Source organism: Hoplias malabaricus, chromosome 15, assembly GCF_029633855.1.
Source record: "Hoplias malabaricus isolate fHopMal1 chromosome 15, fHopMal1.hap1, whole genome shotgun sequence".
NCBI lineage: Eukaryota > Metazoa > Chordata > Actinopteri > Characiformes > Erythrinidae > Hoplias > Hoplias malabaricus.
In genome coordinates this window covers 29,312,728-29,335,106 of record NC_089814.1, presented here as the reverse complement: position 1 = coordinate 29,335,106, position 22,379 = coordinate 29,312,728, and the positions used below count along the sequence as shown (strand labels likewise).

Here is a 22,379-nt window from a genome sequence, read left to right as displayed (position 1 = left end):
GAGAATGCATTTTATAATATTTTCAGTTGTATTATATTAGACATTTATAGGTGCCTGTGTGTCAAGTAGCTGTAGCTACTCCACTGATACATACAATTAAATTGACTTTATATATTTGAGAGAGAGAGAGTCCAACGTTTTGAATGGTAGTGAATCTGTTTACAAGACCTTAATCAGTTTTGGGCCTCATATTTCATCCTGTCTCATTTTGTTACTTCATTCTTACTGATCTATGTATGCTACATGTGGTATTTGTAATAAATCAAAGGGTATTAGTTGTTTATGAGCTTTTTGTTCATATCAGGTATACAAATATCAGTGGGGATTAAGAGTAACAAAAACAAAATTAGCATTAAAGAAAAGAAAAATATATATAATCCAGTCAGAATTTTAGTGATATCACTGGTGTATATTTTTAATAGAAAATATATAAACAAAAATGTTTACACCAGACAGGCTTGAGGGCAACAACTTACAGGTTGTAGCTAGGAAGAAGGGTTTTCACAACTTCACTTGTTCTAGGTCAAGACATGTTCTCTTATATTTTTGCTTCAGTAAAACATTTAATGAATGTATAATCAACAGAACTCGGTTGACACATATGGTGAACATACTGAATAGAGACTGGTGTGTAACAAACTGTAAGAAAACATCTGAACAAGGCAGACAGACACTATCGTGTTCACTAGCAAGAGACCGAGGAACATAGTTTCAAGAAAGACACATTTTTCCTTTGACAGACATATTCCTTATAGTGACTATATGCAGCATTGGTGAAGGACAGACATCCTGGAAAAAAAATCAAAAATCTGAAGTCTAAAGAAATTATTAGCTTTGTGCATAGTTCATTTTCAAACATTTTGTCATTTATCAGTTCTTCTTTTGCTTAACTTACTATATCTTTAGTGTTAAAAGGAAGTGCAAAAAAATTTACATTTCTTGGTAGGGTGAGTGCTCATAGATCACTGCACTGAAGGGCATCGTCACCCAATTCCTTATAACATAATAGGTTTCCTTAATACAGTCGTAAGCAAAGGTTTGGGTGGCCCTGATCAAATAACATTCTCTACAAAGAACACACTTCTGCACAATTGAAAGCACAATTACTGTTTGTTCGATGCACTTTGGAAGGAATATAAAACATTTGGCCTGTGCAAAAGATTTGGCACATTTTATACTTGAATATTTCTCATTTGTTAAACTCCTAAATACCTAGTAATTGCACAATTAAATTTGCAGAAAGTATCTATTCAATTATCTAAATCAACAAAACATTTTATTTTACCAAGGTCACCCAAATTTTTGCATATGACTGTAAATGTCTCTTACTCTATTTTTTTTTTTTTTTGTGTGTTTGTTTATTACAGTAACCCGTGTGTGTTTCTCTCACTCAGTCCCAGGGTTGAGTCCTCTCACGTCTGTTGGAAAGTTTTCCATGGCATTGGCCTGACTGGCCAACGCTGTTGGATGGGGAACCGGCCAGCGGGCCATCTCTCATACCTCGCCGACCCACACCACTGTATTCCCTCTCTTGATGTTTGACACCTCACAGTGAAGGCTGCTCATTCTGCCGTCCAGAACAAACAGTGACTCAGCTGAAGGCGTGACCAAGTACTGTCCAAACAGACCACTGGAAACCACTACCCTGTTGGCACTGCCCCAAGGCCAGTGCTTGGCTGCGAGTGGCTCTTTGAGGCCTGTGATGACTTTGCTCGTCCCCATTGACAGGTCGGAGAACAGCAAGTCGGAGCCCTGAGCCGATGAGGAGACCGTGACATACTGGTTGGATTGAACGAATGATGGCTGGAAGACCAAGTCTGACACAGGAGCTGGAATGTCCAGCTTTGGGCCTAACAGAAGCTCGCCCTGAAATGAGATGGTCTGGACTTGAAGCTTGCCGCCCTGATCATCCGGTGTGACGACATATCGACCATCTGGTGACACGTAAGAATGTCCAGTGATACCATTGTTAGGCCCAATGACAGCATCAGTGACCCCATCAACCAAAAGCTGTAGGCTGGAATTGCTCTTCTCCTGACACTGGATGATGTAGTAGCCACTCAAGTGAGTATAAGCCATGCTGGCCGGCACACAGCTGTAGTTCTTCAGACTGACGGTCTTGACTCGGTGGAGAGTCTCCAGGTCAATTTTATGCACCGCAGCTTCCGCTTTCAAAAAGACGAAGCCAAACCTGAGACGACAATGGTCAAAGAAAGGTTAATAGTCTTTTTTTTTCAGTTTTTGCTAAGCACTTTATTTTTAATTATGATTATAATTTGCCCATTTCTTCTTGAAGGAATTATGATCTTGATGAGTTTTAGAGGTCTTTTACCTAATGTGGGTGATAATGAGGTTGGTTGGCGGGATGTAGAAGTCCTCCACTCGCTGGAAATGTGTGTGGATTTTCTGGTGCAGCTCCCCCACACTGGCCTGTGGAATGACCTGAAACAGTGCAATACTACGGTAAGGAAAGAATAAAACAACAAGTAACATAGCATGGTTCTAACTGCTCCACAGAACACAGCAAATCTTAAAACCGTCACGGGTGGACAGGACAAAATACAGGAGCAGAATCCACCCTATGGAACATAAAAGAGGTTCACAGCGACTTGTGGATAAAAATAGCTACAGAGCCGCTGCTTTCAAGGTTTATCTTATCTTATTGCCATGGAAATTGAGTATGTTTGCAGTCTCCAGTGTTGGGCCACCCTGCAGCTTTCATGACAAATGCTTAATCAAGTCCAGCACTGTATTTTGACTCTGCCAGAGACCACTGTGCTATTAATGTGCTCAGTGCATACTGAAATACCATATTTCTTGAAAACCCAACTAGAAAATTAAGCTTATGTTGTTGCAAGAAAAAAGATATTACAGAGCCCCTTTCATTTTTTAATGTACAGTCCAAGTTATTGATTTTCTGTGAATATAAGCTAATCCATACCTATAGAAAAAAAAAATCTATAATGTTGTTGAGGTTTCAGTGAAATGTCTTTTTTCCCCCATTTCCCTCAATGTTGGAAAAAAAATCTGACTTTTCAAAGTGCTATAGGGAAGATTCAGATTACAAAAACATGTTTATGTTCACACAAACCTAATTCTGCTTCAGATTGTGGGGGCCTTTTCTTCTTTGTTTATGTTTGTCTATATTTTTTTTTAATAACAAGCTGGTTGATTAGGGAAAACACTTTCAGTAGCATTACTATACATCATTATCTGGGGCTTGGAGATCTGTAAGCCTAATCGCATTTGTCATTGCTCATTCGAAGGCTCATAAATTAAGATGATGTTGTTGTAATGCTTGCCATGGCTTTGGGAAGAGGTGGATTTTACAGTTGGCTTAAGGGGTGTAGACTTGCAAACATCTGGATGTTTTCTCACTGTGTGTGCTTTGTCTAGTTGCTGTTTTAGGTGCAACATTCATGAATTCATGAATATGCAATATAAGGCAGCTTGTGATATACTATATCAGCGTTTCTCAAAGTGTGGGGCATGCCCGGTATTGCAAATGGGACACAAGGAATCGGAAAAAATGAGTATTTTATGCCCGTCTTTATTAATGCCTTTCTGTTTTGCCAATAAAGCTTACTCAGTTAAAAGCACCCACTCACAATGGATTCATTAATAGCCCTTAAACATCCTAAAAGAACATTAGATCAGAGACCAGAAAAATGTAGCTTGCCTGGAACCAAAATATGTTTTTTTTTGTAAACTTTTATTTTGAAAATGCGTGTTTTGGCAGAGAGTCAGATAAGGTAGATTTTCTTTCAGCCTTCGTTAAGGCGACTTTTCAAATATAAAGCTGCTCTAATCATCAGCTTCACTGGCCTTCGATTCACTGTCAGAGTCTGGTTTATAACGTTAGATTTTTTACCAGCTCTGGGCTTGTGGTCAGTAATGAGAGCACAACAGATAACAGTGACGGCTGATTACAGTTATGAAAGCAACTTGTATATAATTTTTAGGGTAACAAAGGAGGATCTGAGAGTTAGTTATCGTTAATATTAGCTGTGTTCAGGTTGTGACATGCAGCAAGTTAACATTAGACTCTGGCCTTGTCCCAAACTGCACACTGCTGCATTGAATACTATGAAAAAATATATACCACTCATAGCAGTGCTTTCTGTAGTGTAGTATGTGTAGTATGTTCCATAATGTGCTGTTTGGGATACAACCTCACATTCTAAAGTTAATGTTAATCAAATGCTGTATTTTACTGCCTTATCTACATAGGAATCAGCTTATAGCTAGCTATTATTTTGGGTATGGGGTGGGCTTTGACTCAGCAAAGTTTGAGAACCACTGCAGTATATGATGTCTAAGACTACAGCGAATAAAATCTAATACTGAAATGGTGTTTAGAGGCCAGCATACAAACCTAATACATTTTTAGGTGTCATATTATGCACTCTGGGCCGGCACAGTGGCTCAGCAGATATGTGTCGTTTGGTGTGTTCTCCCTGTGTCTGCGTGGGTTTCCTCCGGGTGCCCCGGATTCCTCCCACAGTTCTAAAACACACGTTGGTAGGTGGATTGGCGACTCCAAGTGTCCATGGGTGTGAGTGTGTGAGTGAATGTTAGTGTCACCCTGTGAAGGACTGGCACCCCTTCTAGGGTGTGATTCCGGGTGGGCTCTGGCCCCACCGCGACCCTGAATTAGATAAGCAGTTATAGACAATGAATGAATGAATATGAAGGTAATCACATAGTTAATGAGTAAGGGGTTTAAATACAGTGTGGAGATTTGACTGACCCTACGCTAATGCTAAACGTTACCATTGTATCAAAAAAAAAAATCCAAATTATTTTTCCATTTAGTTGGATATCAAAGAATGCAATTTTCTGTCTAAATTGATGCTTGTGATTTTATTTTGCTTTATGTTAACTGCCATGAAATTCTTGTGTAGGTGGTGTGTAAATATTTTTTTAAAGAATACAGTGCTTTAAGACCTCTTTAGTTTTCCTTTCTCTCCAATTTCCATTTTGATGTTATTCCATAGGCTGAATTATAAACACAAGTATAGCTCTGACTGTAATACTGTGAAAACTCCATCATAGACAAATCATGTTTATACAACACGCCTCTTTCAGGGTACACAACAGATGTTGGGGATTCAGTGTTTATAAGGTAACTGGTGCGGCTGATTATGAATGCAAACTAGGCAGCTCTCGTTCTCCCCGTGACAAAAAAAAAACAACACACTCTCTGTGATGACTGTGGGACCTGAGCCAAACTAATGAGATTCTGTTCCATCTCCCTTAACGCTGGTGGTTGGCTTGTTTGTTTAATCTAATGAATTGACAATCAAATTCAGATGTTTGACTAAGGATATTGAGTCATTTATTTAAAAAAAAAATCATGGCTGGGTTGAAATTGCACCACTAGAGCGGGAGCATTGCCTCTAGCCTCCGCAAATTGTCAGTGCCCAGGTCAATTTCCTGTGTTCCGAACGATCATGATATTATCAAGCCATTTATTTGTGGTGAGGATCCATATGCCTCACAGGCCATTAGACAGCTTCCCTGCAAAATTTGCTCTTTAGCATTTTAGAATGATTCATACCCCTTTGGTAATTATTCATTACTATTTAGTACTGAGGCTTGCTTTCTATGTGGGCAGCCTGAGCAAGCAAATATGGACAAATATTATTTACCCCTAAATATATGAATTAAATAAGCCAGAGGGGTGATTAAAAAACAATAATAAAAATGTATTCTTCATGTGAGGCCATGCAATTTTTGTGTGAATGAAGAAGAAAGCACGAACAAAGTCAGGACATGATAATAAGCAGGAAAACCTGAGAAGGTTGGAAATAGACTCCCTTGTTAATAAGGTGTTCCTGAACACAGTGCAGAGACAGTGGGACTCACAACGTTTTAATGGGATTCTGTCTTGGTGAAAGACAGAATAATAGGTGCTGAATCCTACAGTGGTCCCCTGTCTATGTTGGACTTTTCACAATCCAGGCAAGTCATAAACAGCATGACGGCAATGGCTGTCCCAAAAGTAAGACAGCACAGAAGCTGCCCTACAGCTAAATCTCCCAAAACACAAATACAGTATTATTCACAGCCCCTTTTCTTAAATATGCAGAAAGGCTAACATCACTGTCTTACACAGGGGTCCACTTCATGTTCAGGAATTTGAAACTTAAAAATAAATAAGTAAATATACAAAATATATATATATAAGTAAATAAATATGTATGCAACAGAACAAGTACAATTTTGCTTTAAATTTGTGGCTCAGAACAGACACTTAAACAAAATGTTAAAAAAACGTTTTTAAACTTTAATTCATATTAAGATTTACTTACAATTTATTTGAAATTGAGTATCCACCCCTCCGAAGTTCAATGTATATGGTTCTATATAGTACTTTTAGAAATAGTTTCTCTTAAGTAGAAACATGCATTCTGCTATTGTTAGGATGCCAAGCTTGTAATAGCAGAAGACCATTTAAAAAGAGTTGATATGGAATTATTTATAGTATAATTTCTGTCTGAAGTAGTGTAAGTAGTGTAACTTCAGTCTGAAGAATATATTTACAACGCAGGTGTTGGGTGAGCAGAAGATCCTTCTGGGTGGGCAAACACACCCCTGAAGTAATCCTAAACACAATCAATGATGCTAAACCCTAGGCCGGTAGGCAGGCCTCTATTGTTCAGAGAACATCAGCAGCCTCTTTGATAACACGTCTTGATTTTCTCAGCATTATGCTTGGGGATCTTAATTTTGCTGTAGATTTCTTTTACCCTATTAATAGTTTTCCACAGGAGATTGTTATGCATTCACCACCAGCACCAATACTTGACTGATAGTTGCAGAATTTAAGGGTGTATGAGTGTTTGAGTGAGGTACATGAGTTTGAGTTTGAGTTCTGTTACTTTCAAAATCTTAAATGTAGACCAATCAGTCCATAAAATCTCACTCTACATATCAGATGTGTTAAAATTGATTTATCTATTTTCTTTTCTCATATAACAGCTTCTTGACAGCTACATGTTTTTTTGACACATAGCACTCTGTTGTCTCACGATGCAAGGACAGACAGAAACTTGGCTTCTTTTCAGATCAGAAGCTAGACTTTTCATCTATTTTTTTTTTTGTAACAGACTGAGTGATGTTTCACAAAAGTACAGCATGGACACTGACATATTTGACATATTTAAGTGTTTTACATAAAATTATACACAGTGTTAGAGGTTTAAACATAATTTTTAGCTACAAATATGTTTTTTTATTTCTGAAAAAATTACTAACTTCAATTTTACATTGGAAATTTAGATTTAGATTATGAGGTAGTCTCTAGCCTTTGCACTGTACTGTACACAGTAAAACAACTGTGATTACAAATTATTAGATATTTTTGGTATATAACACAATATAGATTTTAGGCTAAGGTAACAAAATATGACTCATTATCCACTTTCTCACCTGTAAGGTAGGGTGGGTCTTCTGTTCATCTCCCCAGCTCAGCACCCACACCTGGTCATGAGACTTGTCGTAAAACAGCTTCACTGGCACTGGGTCAGTTTCCACTGCCTGTGATGCATATGAAAGAGAAATCTGTATAAGACGCTGTGGGAATTGCCCTGTGTAACGTGCAACTATATTCAAAAGCGTCTAGTGTGTTGTTGAAAATAACAGAGAACACATGCCACATACAAAGTAGCTCCAATTATGCCTGGCACCCAAGCAATGAGACTCTTTATTCTGTTTTTTATTGTTGTTGTTGTTTTGGTAGTTGCTGCTTTTAGGCTGTTGTGTTGTTAATATCAAATCAAATCAAATAATAAAGAGCAACAGAAGACACAGAGACTAAAATCAGCATCCCACACTCAACTTTGATCGAGGAGTCAGGAAGCAGGAGTTCTGGATCAAAACTAGCAGACACTGGTCCCTTTAGAAGATGTGATCTAATGTTCTTATATATATATATTCATTCATTATCTGTAACCGCTTATCCAATTCAGGGTCGCGGTGGGTCCAGAGCCTACCTGGAATCATTGGGCGCAAGGCAGGATTACACCCTGGAGGGGGTGCCAGTCCTTCACAGGGCAACACAGACACACACACATTCACTCACACCTACGGACACTTTTGAGTCGCCAATCCACTTACCAACGTGTGTTTTTGGACTGTGGGAGGAAACCGGAGCACCCGGAGGAAACCCACATGGACACGGGGAGAACACACCAACTCCTCACAGACAGTCACCCGGAGCGGGAATCGAACCCACAACCTCCAGGTCCCTGGAGCTGTGTAACTACGACACTACCTCCGGAGCCTAGCTGGAACACACCCTGGAGGGGGCACCAGTCCTTAGCAGGGTGACACACTCACACTTAAGGACACTTCTGAGTCGCCAATCCACCTACCAACGTGTGTTACACCACACTCCTCACAGACAGTTATATATATATTACATTTCAGTAATCATGGAGAGCAGTCAGAAAAGTGAGTGAAATTTGGTAACAGTTAAGAAACACTTGTGTGTGGTCTTTGTTCGATTCAGGGCTCTGTTTGCTCTATGTCTTCATTCATTTGGTAGAAGAAATACACATAAAGCTAGCAGGCATGACATTTGAAGAATATGTATTTCCATTGAGACAGGACGAGGCTATGAGAGATTATTCACGAAACTGCATATTTCAATTACATTTCCCATAGGCTTTAGTGGGTCATTTTCATACTTCACTTATCCTGAAATGTTAAACCCTTGAGTTTGAGACATACATTTTACCTACAAATTCAAGTCAACTAACTATACTATGAATTGTAAACATTTATTGATATCAGCTTATCTCCATGTACACAGCTAAATCATTGTACACTGAAATGGCACAGGTGTCTATTTTAATTACTGACAGTACACAAATATAATATAGGAGAAACCTCTGACGGAAACCTTTAGCATAAAATTCTAAATACTAACATTAAACACTCTTTTTTGACACATTAATATATAAGTCAGCATCACCCACTCAGTTTCCTTGCGTAAAACATTAAATGTGTTTATTCAAACGGAGTTCAGCATTTTCAAATTTGTATAATGAACAGTGGATCCTTTGATCCTAAGTTATGTAGGAAAGATTCATCGTGGTGGGTATAGCAGTGGGAGTGAAATCATTTGTCAGATGATTGTCCAGACATGATTGCAGTGCAGTGCAGGTGTTATTTGCTGGCTGGTGGGAGTCTCCAGCCTAAAATAGTTATTCTGAGCACTAGAGTCGAGGGGCCTGTTCAGACCCGGAGGCATGCATTAACCTGCAACCCCATTACACACACACAAACGTGCGTGCACACACACACACACAAACGTGCATGCATACACACACACACAAACACACACACATAGAGTTTGGTGTTGTGTGAGCGTGTGAGCATCCCGCACAGTATCTCAGCGGTATCTCTTGTGCTCGTTGAAAAAACCTCTCTGTTCTACTTTTAAATCTGTCACCTTCTCTCTCAATGTCTTAGTGCACTGCTGCAGTCTTTCACTCTTGCCTTCCATATCCATCCATCTCACACTGCCTACTTTGCCCCACCTCACTGCAGTTTTGAACACTTTCTCACAGCGTGTCTCTCTGTCGGAAGCTTACTAGATTCTTGGCCTCGCATATCACATAATATATCATATATATATATATATATATATATATGTATATATGTATACATATACATATGTATGTTTGGGAAATCAAAGTGAATCAAACTTTATATATATATATATATATATATATATATATATATATATATATATATATATATATATATATATATATATATATATAAGCGGTTCTAAAAATAAATATTAACTTTGCCTTAAAATGAACACATTATATTCTCTGAGGCTCTGTTACTGATCATATATATGCATAGACTTGTAATATGACATTTAATCTGACACGTATTGGATGAATTTCTGTGGTTAAGATGCTTAGGACTTTCATAATTATCAATGGACTAATAATAATATAGTACTCATTGCTGTGTCCCAAAAGCTGGTATAGCCACGGATCATGGTGGGGAACAATAGCAGTAAAGCCAACGATTATTTCATAACTATTAACCCCCTATTCTAGCCCTCCTCCTGCCTCTAGTGTGCTTAATAACTGCAAAAGAGTCTTTTACATTTATTGGGACTGCATTCAAAATACCTTGTTATGGATCAAATTAAACCATGGGCTCAGTCTGCCGTTATACCCCTACTCCCCAAATAAATGCACACTGATTTTCCTTTCTGAGTGAACATAGTTCACAGAATTAAAATTTGTTTAATCAGATTAATTTTAAAATGCAATGAATGTATATCTTACATTCTAAAAGAAACACCAAATAGATGATTAGTGCTTACCTGTACCACTTTCTGTGCCTGAGTGTCGATGACCAGCAATCTGTTCTGCAGAGGCTGGGACACAAAGATATATTTGTCTCTCACGCTGACCGCTGAGGCCCAGACGCAATGCTGAGGGGCAATACCCTCACTTTTAGGACACATTTCCTCCTAAAGAAAAAATAAATAATAGAACAATAATATTCATGAACATTCAGAAAGTGTGTTTTGGGATTAATTATTTTAATAAAATTATTCAATTAAAGTAATAAAGTTAATTAACAATGTTAAATTAAAAGTTCATCAGTTAGTAAAAAATAAAGTCTATGAGAAGTAGGCTTGATCAACAAACTTCTTATTACTCTTTTATATTTGGATCAATTGTGCTTTAATTGTTTTTATTTTATTTTAATTAAATGAGATAAATGTGATAGGTTTAGATAGATCTCTACTAATAGAATATTATTAAAAAAATACATTATACTTATTATTATTCTGTGTAATGATAATTTTAATTATACTGCACGAGTACATTTAAGAAGCATTTTAGAACCTCACAAAGCTTACATAGCTGGCCACGATCCTCTCGCTCCGCTTAATATGTCGGCGAATTTCACAGTCACTCGGCTGCAGTATTGTGATCCCTTCATTTGAGAAAACATAGAACATATTTCCCACACTCAGCCCTGAAACAAAAACAAACATGCAGGTATATATCATAATCAGCAAAGACATATTTACCTAATTCTACATTCACAAGCACAAAAATTTTGGATGCTTCACTGAGGGAAACTGTATAAAACTGTAGTTGTCACACGGCTATTCAACCCATTAAAATCTCTCATGGATAATGGATCCAAAATAGGCTCCAAAGAGTGCAGTTGCAGGTCTGTCGCCTGACGGCAAACAACAGCTGCTAATTAGCAGATGCACGCTAGCAGAGTATTGCTTACTCTGACAGCAAAGTTGTCATGTTGTCAAAAAAGACAAGGTGTAAAAGAGAAATTCTCAGATAGGTGCGTATACCATTGCTGCTGATGCTGTCAGCTACAGTGCGACAGGCAGAAATCACATACAAAAGTTGGAGAATTTCATCAAACCTTGAACACAATTCATTCTTTTGTTTCAAATGAACGGAAAAAAAACCTAAATGGCTGTCATGAAGCTTTTGTTGGCTACTTGCCATACAGAATATAACTGGGCTTAAATGTATATTTGAATGTAATGGGTTTTTTTTAATACCCCAATTTAGTTACTTGCTAGATATGTTCACGTTACGGGCTATGCTACCAACTCAGAAGTGGAAAGGATATTACATTATAAGAGACAGATGGAGTTGACGCGACAATAGCAATAGGACTATCACTAACACAGTGTCACTGGTCTGTTGAACAAGCTTGGGGAAGATCTCTAATCACTTTTACAACATCTCTGTTGACTGCTAAGTGATGGGGAATAAGGTGTGCCATCCTCCCTACAGAGATTTACAGAATTTGCACTAATATATATTTATATATATCAGACACAGCATCGCTGCTGCAGTTTAACACGTATGCCACTTCAGTGTCACTTTGGTGGTTGTGACCACAGAAGAGTGAAGTTAAAGGAGGCTAAAAGTGAAGTTGGGTCAATGTAGCTAGGGTTAAATAGGTCTCTGACCGAGGTCACTGCTGAGACACTGATTATAATATAACAGAATAGGATAGTAGAATAGAAAATATGTTTCTGTATTTTTATTTATTTATTTATTTATTTATATAAATGCAATAAAATAATTTGTTCATTCTATAGATCATTTGTGTACCTAAAGTACAAAAGTACAAAGAAAAGACTTCAAGTGTTTTGTATAATATAAACAAGGTTAAAATTTGATGCCTGCAACACACTTAAAGAAAATAGGGAGAGGGAAAAATAAGAGTATTAAAGGCATAATTGCACCATTTGCTAGCTATCCAACCTGTTTTCATGTTCAAAACCTGTCTAATGTGTTTACAAAGGCCTGAAGTCAGTAAATGGGTAAGACACAGTTTCGGTACCCTAGGCTTTCTCTATCTCTGCTCATGGCAAAGAAAATACATCAGGAGTTTTTAGACAAAAGAGAGAATTCTAAATGTTGAAAATCACAAAGATGAGGATATTGCTCTATTCCTGCTCTATAGGTGAGTAATATTTACTTATTTTTGCTGTTTCGGATTACTTAAGGTGGAAAAATGTCCTAATTTGAGAGACGGATAACTGCAAAGTGCTACAAAACTAAACATGTACAAACAACAGTCATTTTTTCCCTCAAACATACTGTACCACATTAAAAGACGTGGAGATTCTGAATATAAACAAACCAGAGAAAACAGTGTTTCTTCACAATCTTCGGCACCCCTAATCGAATATTCAAGTTAAAACATTTTTAAGCACTCATTGAAAGATTTGAAAGAATGTTTGAAGTGTTTCAAAGAAGATTTGAAAGAATACTGAATGTTTCAGAAGATCTGGAGGAATCTGTTTGTGCATTGCAAGGCTGTTGAATGTGTGTGACCTTTGAGCCTTCAAAGCATCAATTTTATTCTGACACGCAGCCAAGTTCTCTATGCTCAAGCTAATTTCAGATGGCATGCTAGAGAGTGGGAATATGTGCTGTTGCAAGGTGAGTCCACATTTACGCTTTTAATCTACAAAATGGGCATTGGTTTATCTGCGAATTATTTATTAAATGCTTCCATCCACTCGACATGACAACTAACCCAGTTAGTTCAGCCACTGACTCTTGATAGAGCTTTAGTTTATTGTACAAGTCCATAAGCCATAATGCGATGGAGCTAGTGTGCATGCAGGAGTTCCACTCCCTCTGGATTGATCATTTTTGTGATCATTAACTGCATCCTGTGAAACTAGATGCCCTCTTCTTAATAAACCGGTTCAGAGTTCAAATACTAACAACAATCTGGTCCTGATGTGCCAGAGGAGCGAGAATTTATTCCTGAAATCTATACCATAGCATGACTTAAGTAATACACTGAATTCCTCAATTACACTGCTGTTGTGTCTGCCCCATTATACCTGCAGCGAAATATTCAGCATTTATTCTCTGAAATATTCTGCCTTTTTTTTCCTCAGTAATTTTTCGACTTAAAACTCAGTCATAGTAAACATTCAACTGTTCCTGCTTATTATTAGTATTATTATTAGTATTATTATGTATGTGCTGCAATTATCAATATTTTATATGTAACATTTAAAATATTGGAAATATTTCATTAATTTTCGTTTTGTTTGTGAAATATTCAAGAACATTCATATTCTTATTATATCATATATAGTCTTATTTCATAAAAAAACTATAATTTTCATTGATCTATGAGGCTGTAAACTGAAGGAAAAATATGTCCATGCATAGCACTTACAGGGACAGTTTTTCCTAGCCATATAGAAGAATAAGACTTATGAATAAAACCACAGATATGAGGAACAATGCAAGAAAACCAATATCAAATCCCACCAATGCCATAGACACATCACACAAATGTATAACCCAAGCACACAAAGATGAAACAACAAATACAGAAAAAAATATTACTAAAAGCCATCATTAATGTGGCTTCACAAATGCTGAAGTGAAGAGTGTTAAATGGCAGAATGTGGTGATACATTTGTTTAGTATCTGCTAGACAGGATTTAATTTTACAAAACATACTGAGGCTAATAAGGGACTCCAGCAATGGTGAAATTAACTTGCCAGTTCCTGTGTTAGTAATAATTAGCTTGCAAATAAGTTGTGTCAGGTTCATGTCCATTTTATTTACGATAATCAATAGCAATTAGCATTTGTTTTTCAGCCTAGGCAACATACATATTGTTGCTACTCTCACTGTCCATTCTCTCAGCTCATCTGATCATACGGGAGCACTTTGTAGTTCTACAAATACAGACAGTAATCATTTTGTTACTCTGCATACTTTTTCCCCTTTCACCCTGTTCTTCAGTGGGCGGATCATTTTCCTCTAGTCCTTTATCAGTGGACACTGGATGCTGCCAACAGGACTCTGTTGGCTGGCTATTTGTGGTTGGTTGACTATTCTCAGTCCAGCAGTGACACAGAGGGGTTTGAAAACTCCAGCAGCACTGCTGTGTCTGATCCACTCATGCCAACACAACACACGCTAAAACTCCACCACCCAAATCATCCCTGCCTCAGGTAGTCCTGACCACTAACTAACAGGGTAAAAGAGGGCAAACAAAGTAGTAGCAGCATCAGGTATACAAAAGTCTGTAGTCTTAGAATTTTTAAAGTGCTCCTGTATGGTCGGTGGAGCTGAGAGAATGGACAGTGAGTGTATTAAAAGGAGATACTCATAACGTATATGTGTAGGTGTCTTGAGTTTTTGGAGAATAGACTGATAGGGATCTGTTTGTTAGTATACGGAGTTATTTCTTCCAGTATTGACCCAACTCTTAAATATACATGGTAACAAACAATTACTACATGAAATATAAAAAATATATATAGTGATCACACTACCTTCTTCCCGCCACAGAATATTCGCCACTGAGGTGTCCCGAGTGCCCAAAAGTGTAAAGAAAGAAAGAAGGGTATATGATAAATGCGTTTTTAAAAATATGTTACAGGCCTTACAAACTCCTTCTGAGAATAACTATGTAACTACCAAAGATGTACCCCATGCAGACCCCTTTTTTCCTCGTTTTGACTACATTTCAAGGGGACACTTCCCATTAGTGAGAGTTAAGACTGCACTGTAGAAACTCCAGCATGGAGATTTACAGGATATTTATCACTATGCTTTCATGTGCTCTAGTTATATTAGAGGGCCAGAATGAAAGAGTTTTAAGGTAGAACACTCTAGCTATTTAGCCTGGTCCTTTATATCAACAGCTTTGAGATTGCGATTAAAAGTGTCTTCTCGACCTGCCAATACTATTAATTATCTCACTAGTTATTATTATATATAGTATTTTCATGAACAGTCTTTAATTGGTCCCATTGTCCTGTATATATGAATTGCTATTCCAGGCTGTTTTATCCTAAAACAGTATAGTATTTTAGTCCTTCAAAATATGTCCCTCAATTCTTTGTTCTTAGATCCCTCATGTCTGCTGTTGCCATTAGACATCACAGAAATTACTTCATAAATATTTCTTGATAGCAAAACCCTGAGAGTGCTATGAAAGACATCACAGTGATTAGAAAGGCAACACGCCTAAGGGAATATGGAAATTGAACTTCCTTGCTTCCACTGACCAGCTCTGATTATAAATAGCACAGCCAGCAGTATTTCATTTGCCCATCAATGACTGTCAAAATTTATATATTGAAGTATGCTAAAGAGTTTCTGCTGCTACTTTTGGTAAACCTGTTTCTTATTTCCAGTTAGCTGCGTAGGGTTGAGTGGTCCCATAAACTATACGTCTTGTCATACGTCTTACGCTACTCCCCTTGCCAGAAAGACATTAAGCATTTTGTCCTAGAAGCATTTTGGCACGTTTCAAGGAAACTTCAGTCCTCGAATGAATTAAATTAATTAACTGACACAATCCAATGGGCCTTTGAAATATGTACAGTACTACTGACTCTCAAAACTTTGCACCTGGTAGGGTTTATCCTACTGAGGTCCAGCATGGAAACTGCTAATGCTATCCAGAATATTTAATTTCAAAATATTACTTGATGAGTGTTACTTGTATTACTACAATAAATCTATTGATTAAAATGTATGCTTATTTTGCACTTGTTTAATTCTTATTTCCCAACTTTAACAGAATAATTGAATAAATATATAATTGAATAATTGTGATTGCATATAACTGAGTCAATGATATAATATAATATAATGAAATAATAATATAATATAATATAATATAATATAATATAATATAATATAATTAAACAACTATAACTGAGTTAATACTTCGTTCAGAAACTACTCAAGCACAACGCAGGAAATCTTTTGCTTCTACTTACGCGTCTTTCGTGCTGAGTCCTCTACAAAGAGAGAGGAGATATCTTCATCCACTCCTACTTCGTTTTTGGCGATGCAGGTATAGGCTCCTGTGTCCTCATAACGTACACTGCCTATATGCAGCTCACTGCCATTGGCTGAGGGTAAAATGGTAGAGAATGCAAATTAAAAATAAAAAAAAAATTATTTTATCCTGTCTTCCCCCGGGCAGTGCTATGGAATTGGGTGATGTCCTAGGACATCTGTTTTGTGCGTTGGACTTTTGTGATCTATGGCTGCATCCTCAGATCTATCACTTGCCGCTGATACTGCCTTGATCACGACACCGCAATCTTTAAAACGCTTCCTGCTGTAAGAACCCCCCCGTGTCTGATACCGCTTTCAAGTGCCATGTCAGACATCATGGGCATCAAGAAGTTCTCTTTCTCTCTCTCTCTCTCTCTCTCTCTCTCTCTCTCTCTCTCTCTCTCTCTCTCTCTCTCTCTCCCTCCTTTTACCTCTGCCTTCTTTTCACACTCATGCCATTTCCTTTTCTGTCTTTGAAGTGTAAACCTTGATTTCAGTCCAGTGGAGCTAGTACAGTTTAGTGATTTGAAAACCTCCTGATTTGTAGAAAAATGCTTTGTTCTATGGAGAAACTGCAGCTTCATACAAACTATTGTATTTTTTGTGGAAAAAAATATAAAAACTTTAAATGTCTCATTACTGTTCAGACACTGTTCAGGCATGCTTTCACCTTGTGTCAAAGAGTATGATGAGTCTGAATAGATTTTCAGTCCTATGGCATTGATGATACAGGAGTAAGCTCAAGATGTAAATCTTAAAAGATCTAAGAAGTAGCAATGCTCTGAATACAGCATTCATATCGACCTTCAACAAGTTTTAGCAAATAGATTTCACAACATTAAGAACTAGCTTTAGGCACAAACTCATTTCTTATTTTTACCCCTACTCCTTATTTTCAAGTGTCTTCTTGCCCCTTGGTTATAAGGTGTAGTGGTTATACTTTCCTTATGATCTTGTACAACCCTTCATAAGCCTGATATGTCATCAGTAGCTCTGTAAGTCTGCAGTGATATCAGAGGAGCGGTACAGGGCTGCAAGGACTTTAGTTGAAGTTAATGCATCATATGCCTTCAGAAGTGTTCCACAATCATATATTATCACCCACTCCTAACTCCTAGCATACGGCAGTAGCATCTGTAGGCAGAATATCATGGCTTCAGTATATACTGTGGAATTACTAGTGATGTTTTAGGCTTGTCTACATTAAACTAACATAACACAACTGATTTAAATACATTTTGAATGCGAAACTACTGACATTTTTGGTTTATTTTGTTGCTTGCATAGCCATCCCACAGGTAATTCACAACACTGTTTGAAGTGTACTATGGAAAAATATCAATTTGAAGGGCCATGTAGCCTTAAATCTACACCTCTATCCCAATAAGAACAGACACATCCTACCCTTAGGAAAAAACTAGGGGTACGGCTTAGTGGTAGGGGGAAGGGTGAAATGGGATTCACCATTAATCTCTATCTAAGAAATCAGCTCCAAATTGAATTAACTCACACATCAGCACTGGGTGGATGTGAGAAATAATTTAAACACCCATCTATGTTTGTGCCCTGTGGTGCTACCTGAAAAAGGCTGTTCACCCAAATTTCCCCAGCCAGACCTGAATTGAAAGGCACTCATTTTCATCCTGATTTCTGAGAAACTCACGCAGTCTCAAGCATCTGACGTCAATAACTGCCTATTACACGAAGTAATGACCCACAAACAGTCAATAAAGTGGCTTCTAATGAGGGTGGCGCTCCATAAACGATGCTTCAATGTGGTCTTGCTGAAATGGAAAGCCCCTTTAAAAAAGGGCCCACATGACTGACCACAGAACAATCGTTTTTTTTTTATGTATAGATGGCTGTTTATATTATCACCATCCTTGCAGACACGCTCCCACAGAGCAGAGGGGTGGATGGGTCTGGTGGGGAGGGTGTTGTTGACTGGCAATCAAGTGCTTGAATAACAATGGAAATTGTAAGTGTAATCTCTGGGTGCTTGAGAGAGCTGTGTGGGTTTTTGGATGCTTTAACTGTGCCTCAACGCTTCATTAAACGATCTGTGCAATCAGAGGGGTGTGGGATGTAAACAGGACACACTTTCTTTGAAGAAAATATTTCATTTCCAGGCAATATGCATCCATGATTAAAAAGATAGGTAGGGAGGGCCTCTGGAGGTGTTTTCAAAACTCAAAACAAAAACAGATTTTAAGAAAGCAACTGTCATTTACTGCTGCTCAGTATTCAGTATTGTTACTGTACTGTATATATATATATATATATATAGAGAGAGAGAGAGGGGGAGAGAGAGAGAGAGAGAGCTGGTTGGTAAGAATTGACTGTTATACTTTCATAACTGTGTGCAATTCAGAGACCACCTTTGCATTAAATTAATTTCCTGCAAAATGGCAACTAGGTATAATAAGATTTTAATATTTCTGTGTCTCTGTGAAGCAGGAAACAGGAAAAATATTGGCTTCCCAATTTATTCAAGTCAATTATTTGAAAATCATTTGAATCTATAAGTGTTTAGAAGTAACATTACTAGGATTTAATTTTCTTCATGAAAAAATGGTTAAAATAAGTAATGCACTATCAATAAAAGATGCTGAAAATTTGTTCATCCCTTCATCACTGCAAAGCTGTCTACTGCAGTGTCCTGCTTTCTGGGTGTTCCAGTAAAAGCCTAAAGAGAGAGCCTGATGAGACAGGGCCTTAACTCTAGCTCAAACTACTTATTGTTCACCTGCCTCTTACAATAACTTAGTTATTAATATAACTCATAATATACTTAGAGAATGGAACTATAGACTAGAGTACACTCATTTTAATTCCAGATTACTCAAAATTTCCATAAACAAAAATTAATTGAATGGAATTAATAAAAAAGGCAGTTTGAACAAAGAAAATTAAAAATCAAAGAAAATACGTGACAAAAAAGTCATATTTATTTTAAACGATGTAGTGTAAATTGGACACCATCCTAAAGATCATCAATGCAGATTATCTATTGAGAGAGAGAGAGAGAGAGAGAGAGAGAGAGAGATTTCCCTTGCAATTATCACACGTATATTTTTATCAGGTCCAGGAACTGGCTGTACTTGTACATAAACCCACATATTTATGAGAAATTGAACTGTGGGAGACTTAGCACTGAGCAGTCTCTACCAGATTTCTTTCATAGTAAGCAAAGTAAAAATGTTGGATGAGGAAATAGCACTGACCAATGAGGGACAGCTGCTTGGAGGCATGGGGGAGCAGATCCAGGCCATTCTTCAGCCACGTGAGTTTAGGGTTGGGGATGCCGTCGGCATGGCAATGCAAACTGGCACCTACACCAGGCTCCTGGGCCTGTGTCTCTGGATAGACCAGGATTACTGGAGGGACTGGGGAGAGAGAGAGAGAGAGTGTATCTTACAATCATAACTCTAAAAAGAAAATACAATGTTGTTTGGTATTTATCACTGGAGAGACAGGAATGATGTGCTGGCACATAAAAACTCTTGCACCCTGTTCAAAGTCTCTGATGCAGCTGTATCAGTTTTTTTAATTAGCCCAAACCCCCTCAACAAACATAATCACGCGTATTGTCCCTTGTTAATTGAAAACGTTTTCCTGCATCTATTTCTTTGCACATATCACACAGCAATTAATCAAAGCCCTGAAACATGGCTTGTTATCTTTGACTTCATACAGTTTGAGTGGATTTTCCTGGAGCTGTTTTTGAAAGGAGGGGGGCTGATTATCAAGCAAGAGTGCTAAAAAGACCATTGCAACTGATGTTATAATAGCACCATTTTTGACAACAGCTAACAACACACCAGTGAGATTTCTATACTGCTATTACAGAGATTAATAAATACAATAGCAGTCCACAGTACAAGTTTGCATTGATCAATATGGAAGGATTGAAATCTTTAGGATCAGAAAATACTCATAGACTGAAAATATGTAATTATCAAATGAGCAGCAAATGTTTATTTACAGTCCTGTGCAAAGTTTAAGTACCTGGGAAAATTATATTTAATATGTTTTTGATCTGGCGCAACAGATAGTATCGCAGTCACACAGCTCCAGGGACCTGGAGGTTGTGGGTTCAAGTCCCGCTCTGTCACGCTAGGGACGTGCGGAGTGGAATTACGGAGGGCGGACACACTCGCTATAACACAGACAGTTTAATGAAGGGAGATAACAAAACACGAACTTGATAAACATGAAATAACATAGAAAAGAGCACGAAACAACACTATAGGACTAGGGCAATGAAACAAGCAAGAGAGACGGGTAAGAGCGAGGCGAGAAACGAGAAAAACAGGAAACAACCGACAACGCAAACAAACAAACAAAACCACGAAAACAAAATGACCGATACCAGGAAGTGAGGGAAGAGGGCTTAAATAACAGAACAAACTAGACACACCTGACACGGATAACGAGAGAAAATGACAAAGAGGCGGAACGAAGGCGGAGCTAGGAATGAACATAAACAAAGCCATGTGCAGGGATAGGAAAACAACAAAGAGAGAGCCACATAGAAAGGGAAAACAAACAAGAAAGTGCCAGGATGTGACACGCTCTGGGTGACTGTCTGTGAGGTGTCCGCATGGGTTTCCTCCGGGTGCCTCCCACGGACAAAAACACACGTTGGTAGGTGGATTGGTGACTCAAAGGTGTCCATAGTGTGACAGTGAATGTGTGAGTGTGTGTCGCCCCGTCCCGGGTGTGTTCTCGCCTTGCACCCAGTGATTACGGGTAGGCTCCGAACCCACCGCGACCCTGTTTTGGATAAGCGGTAGTAAGATATTTTGTTGCTCAGGTAAACACTAAAACTTTAATAAATTGAAGTGTTAATAAATATGTTAATTGGTTTGCTGTTTCAACCATCATATCATTGCAGACCAACATTAATTGTAATTCACCTCCAGTATTAAGGAGTACATTATTATGTTAAATTAGGTGTGCTGCTGATGAAATGCTGTGCCTAGAGACATTAAAGGAAGACAAGATAAGATTTAGTATTTTTATTCCTAGGTTCCCCTGCAGTTGTGGACTGTAATTCACTTTTACAGCACTGTCCTGTAATCAAGGGGCAAGGTTTTCCTACCATACTCCAAAAGTTACATGGCACAGCTTCTGCAGTGTTGAATCCAGAGTAGCAATAACAAGTCAGTGAAGCATCACAATAATTTTAAAGCTGTAACCTTTAGTGTTGCTATATGGAGAAATCAGCAGCAAAATATGTGTTCTGTAATATTCTTAAAACATATCAGTAACTTTACTGACATAGACATATAAAACTGTAGTATTAAAATGGATTATGGACATAGGTCCTTCAAAGTACAGTAAAATGCTTCTGAAGTTCTAAAAGGTCAGAACAGCTCAGATTATTTCAAAATCATATTCACTTAAACGATAACATATCATTAAGAGTTTCAATGTTCTGAATGTGAAACTGATACTTTCTGTCCCATAGCAACAACTGAAAATACATATAAAAGTATAGTAATGGAAAGTCCATTAACAAAAACATGTCTTGCCACTGGAAATCATAAGTCCTTCTGATGGCCCTAATGTGCTCAACTAAATGGTCAGCAAGTTTTCTCTGTACCCCTACAATGTACCGCTAATCAGATCTTTTGTACAAGATGCAACAGAAAACTTCGCCAGCAGTGAATGAGGAAGCATAGGTGATTTTAGTGGCTGGGTTTATACATTTACACATCCATCCATCCATCCATCCATTATCTGTAACCGCTTATCCAATTTAGGGTCGCGGGGGGGTCCAGAGCCTACCTGGAATCATTGGGTGCAAGGCGGGAATACACCCTGGAGGGGACGCCAGTCCTTCACAGGGCAACACAGACACACACACATTCACTCACACACTCACACCTACGGACACTTTCGAGCCGCCAATCCACCTGCAACGTGTGTTATTTTGGACTGTGGGAGGAAACCGGAGCACCCGGAGGAAACCCACGCGGACACGGGGAGAACACTACATTTAC

The 22,379-nt window shown here is 38.0% G+C and overlaps 1 protein-coding gene across 1 annotated transcript in view; it reads right to left on the bottom strand.

Moving 5' to 3' along the window:
* Positions 1 to 399: 399 nt before the first annotated feature.
* fstl4 (follistatin-like 4) overlaps positions 400 to 22,379 on the bottom strand; it is a 285,490-nt gene continuing 263,510 nt past the window's right edge. The window contains exons 9-16 of the mRNA XM_066646169.1: positions 19,596 to 19,757; positions 16,308 to 16,442; positions 14,850 to 14,876; positions 10,904 to 11,022; positions 10,358 to 10,507; positions 7,435 to 7,542; positions 2,333 to 2,442; positions 400 to 2,191 (exon numbers count right to left, since the gene is read on the bottom strand). Of these exons, the coding sequence (XP_066502266.1) occupies positions 1,495 to 2,191; positions 2,333 to 2,442; positions 7,435 to 7,542; positions 10,358 to 10,507; positions 10,904 to 11,022; positions 14,850 to 14,876; positions 16,308 to 16,442; positions 19,596 to 19,757 (1,508 nt within the window). The 3' untranslated portion in view covers positions 400 to 1,494. The remainder of the gene's footprint in view (positions 2,192 to 2,332; positions 2,443 to 7,434; positions 7,543 to 10,357; positions 10,508 to 10,903; positions 11,023 to 14,849; positions 14,877 to 16,307; positions 16,443 to 19,595; positions 19,758 to 22,379) is intronic.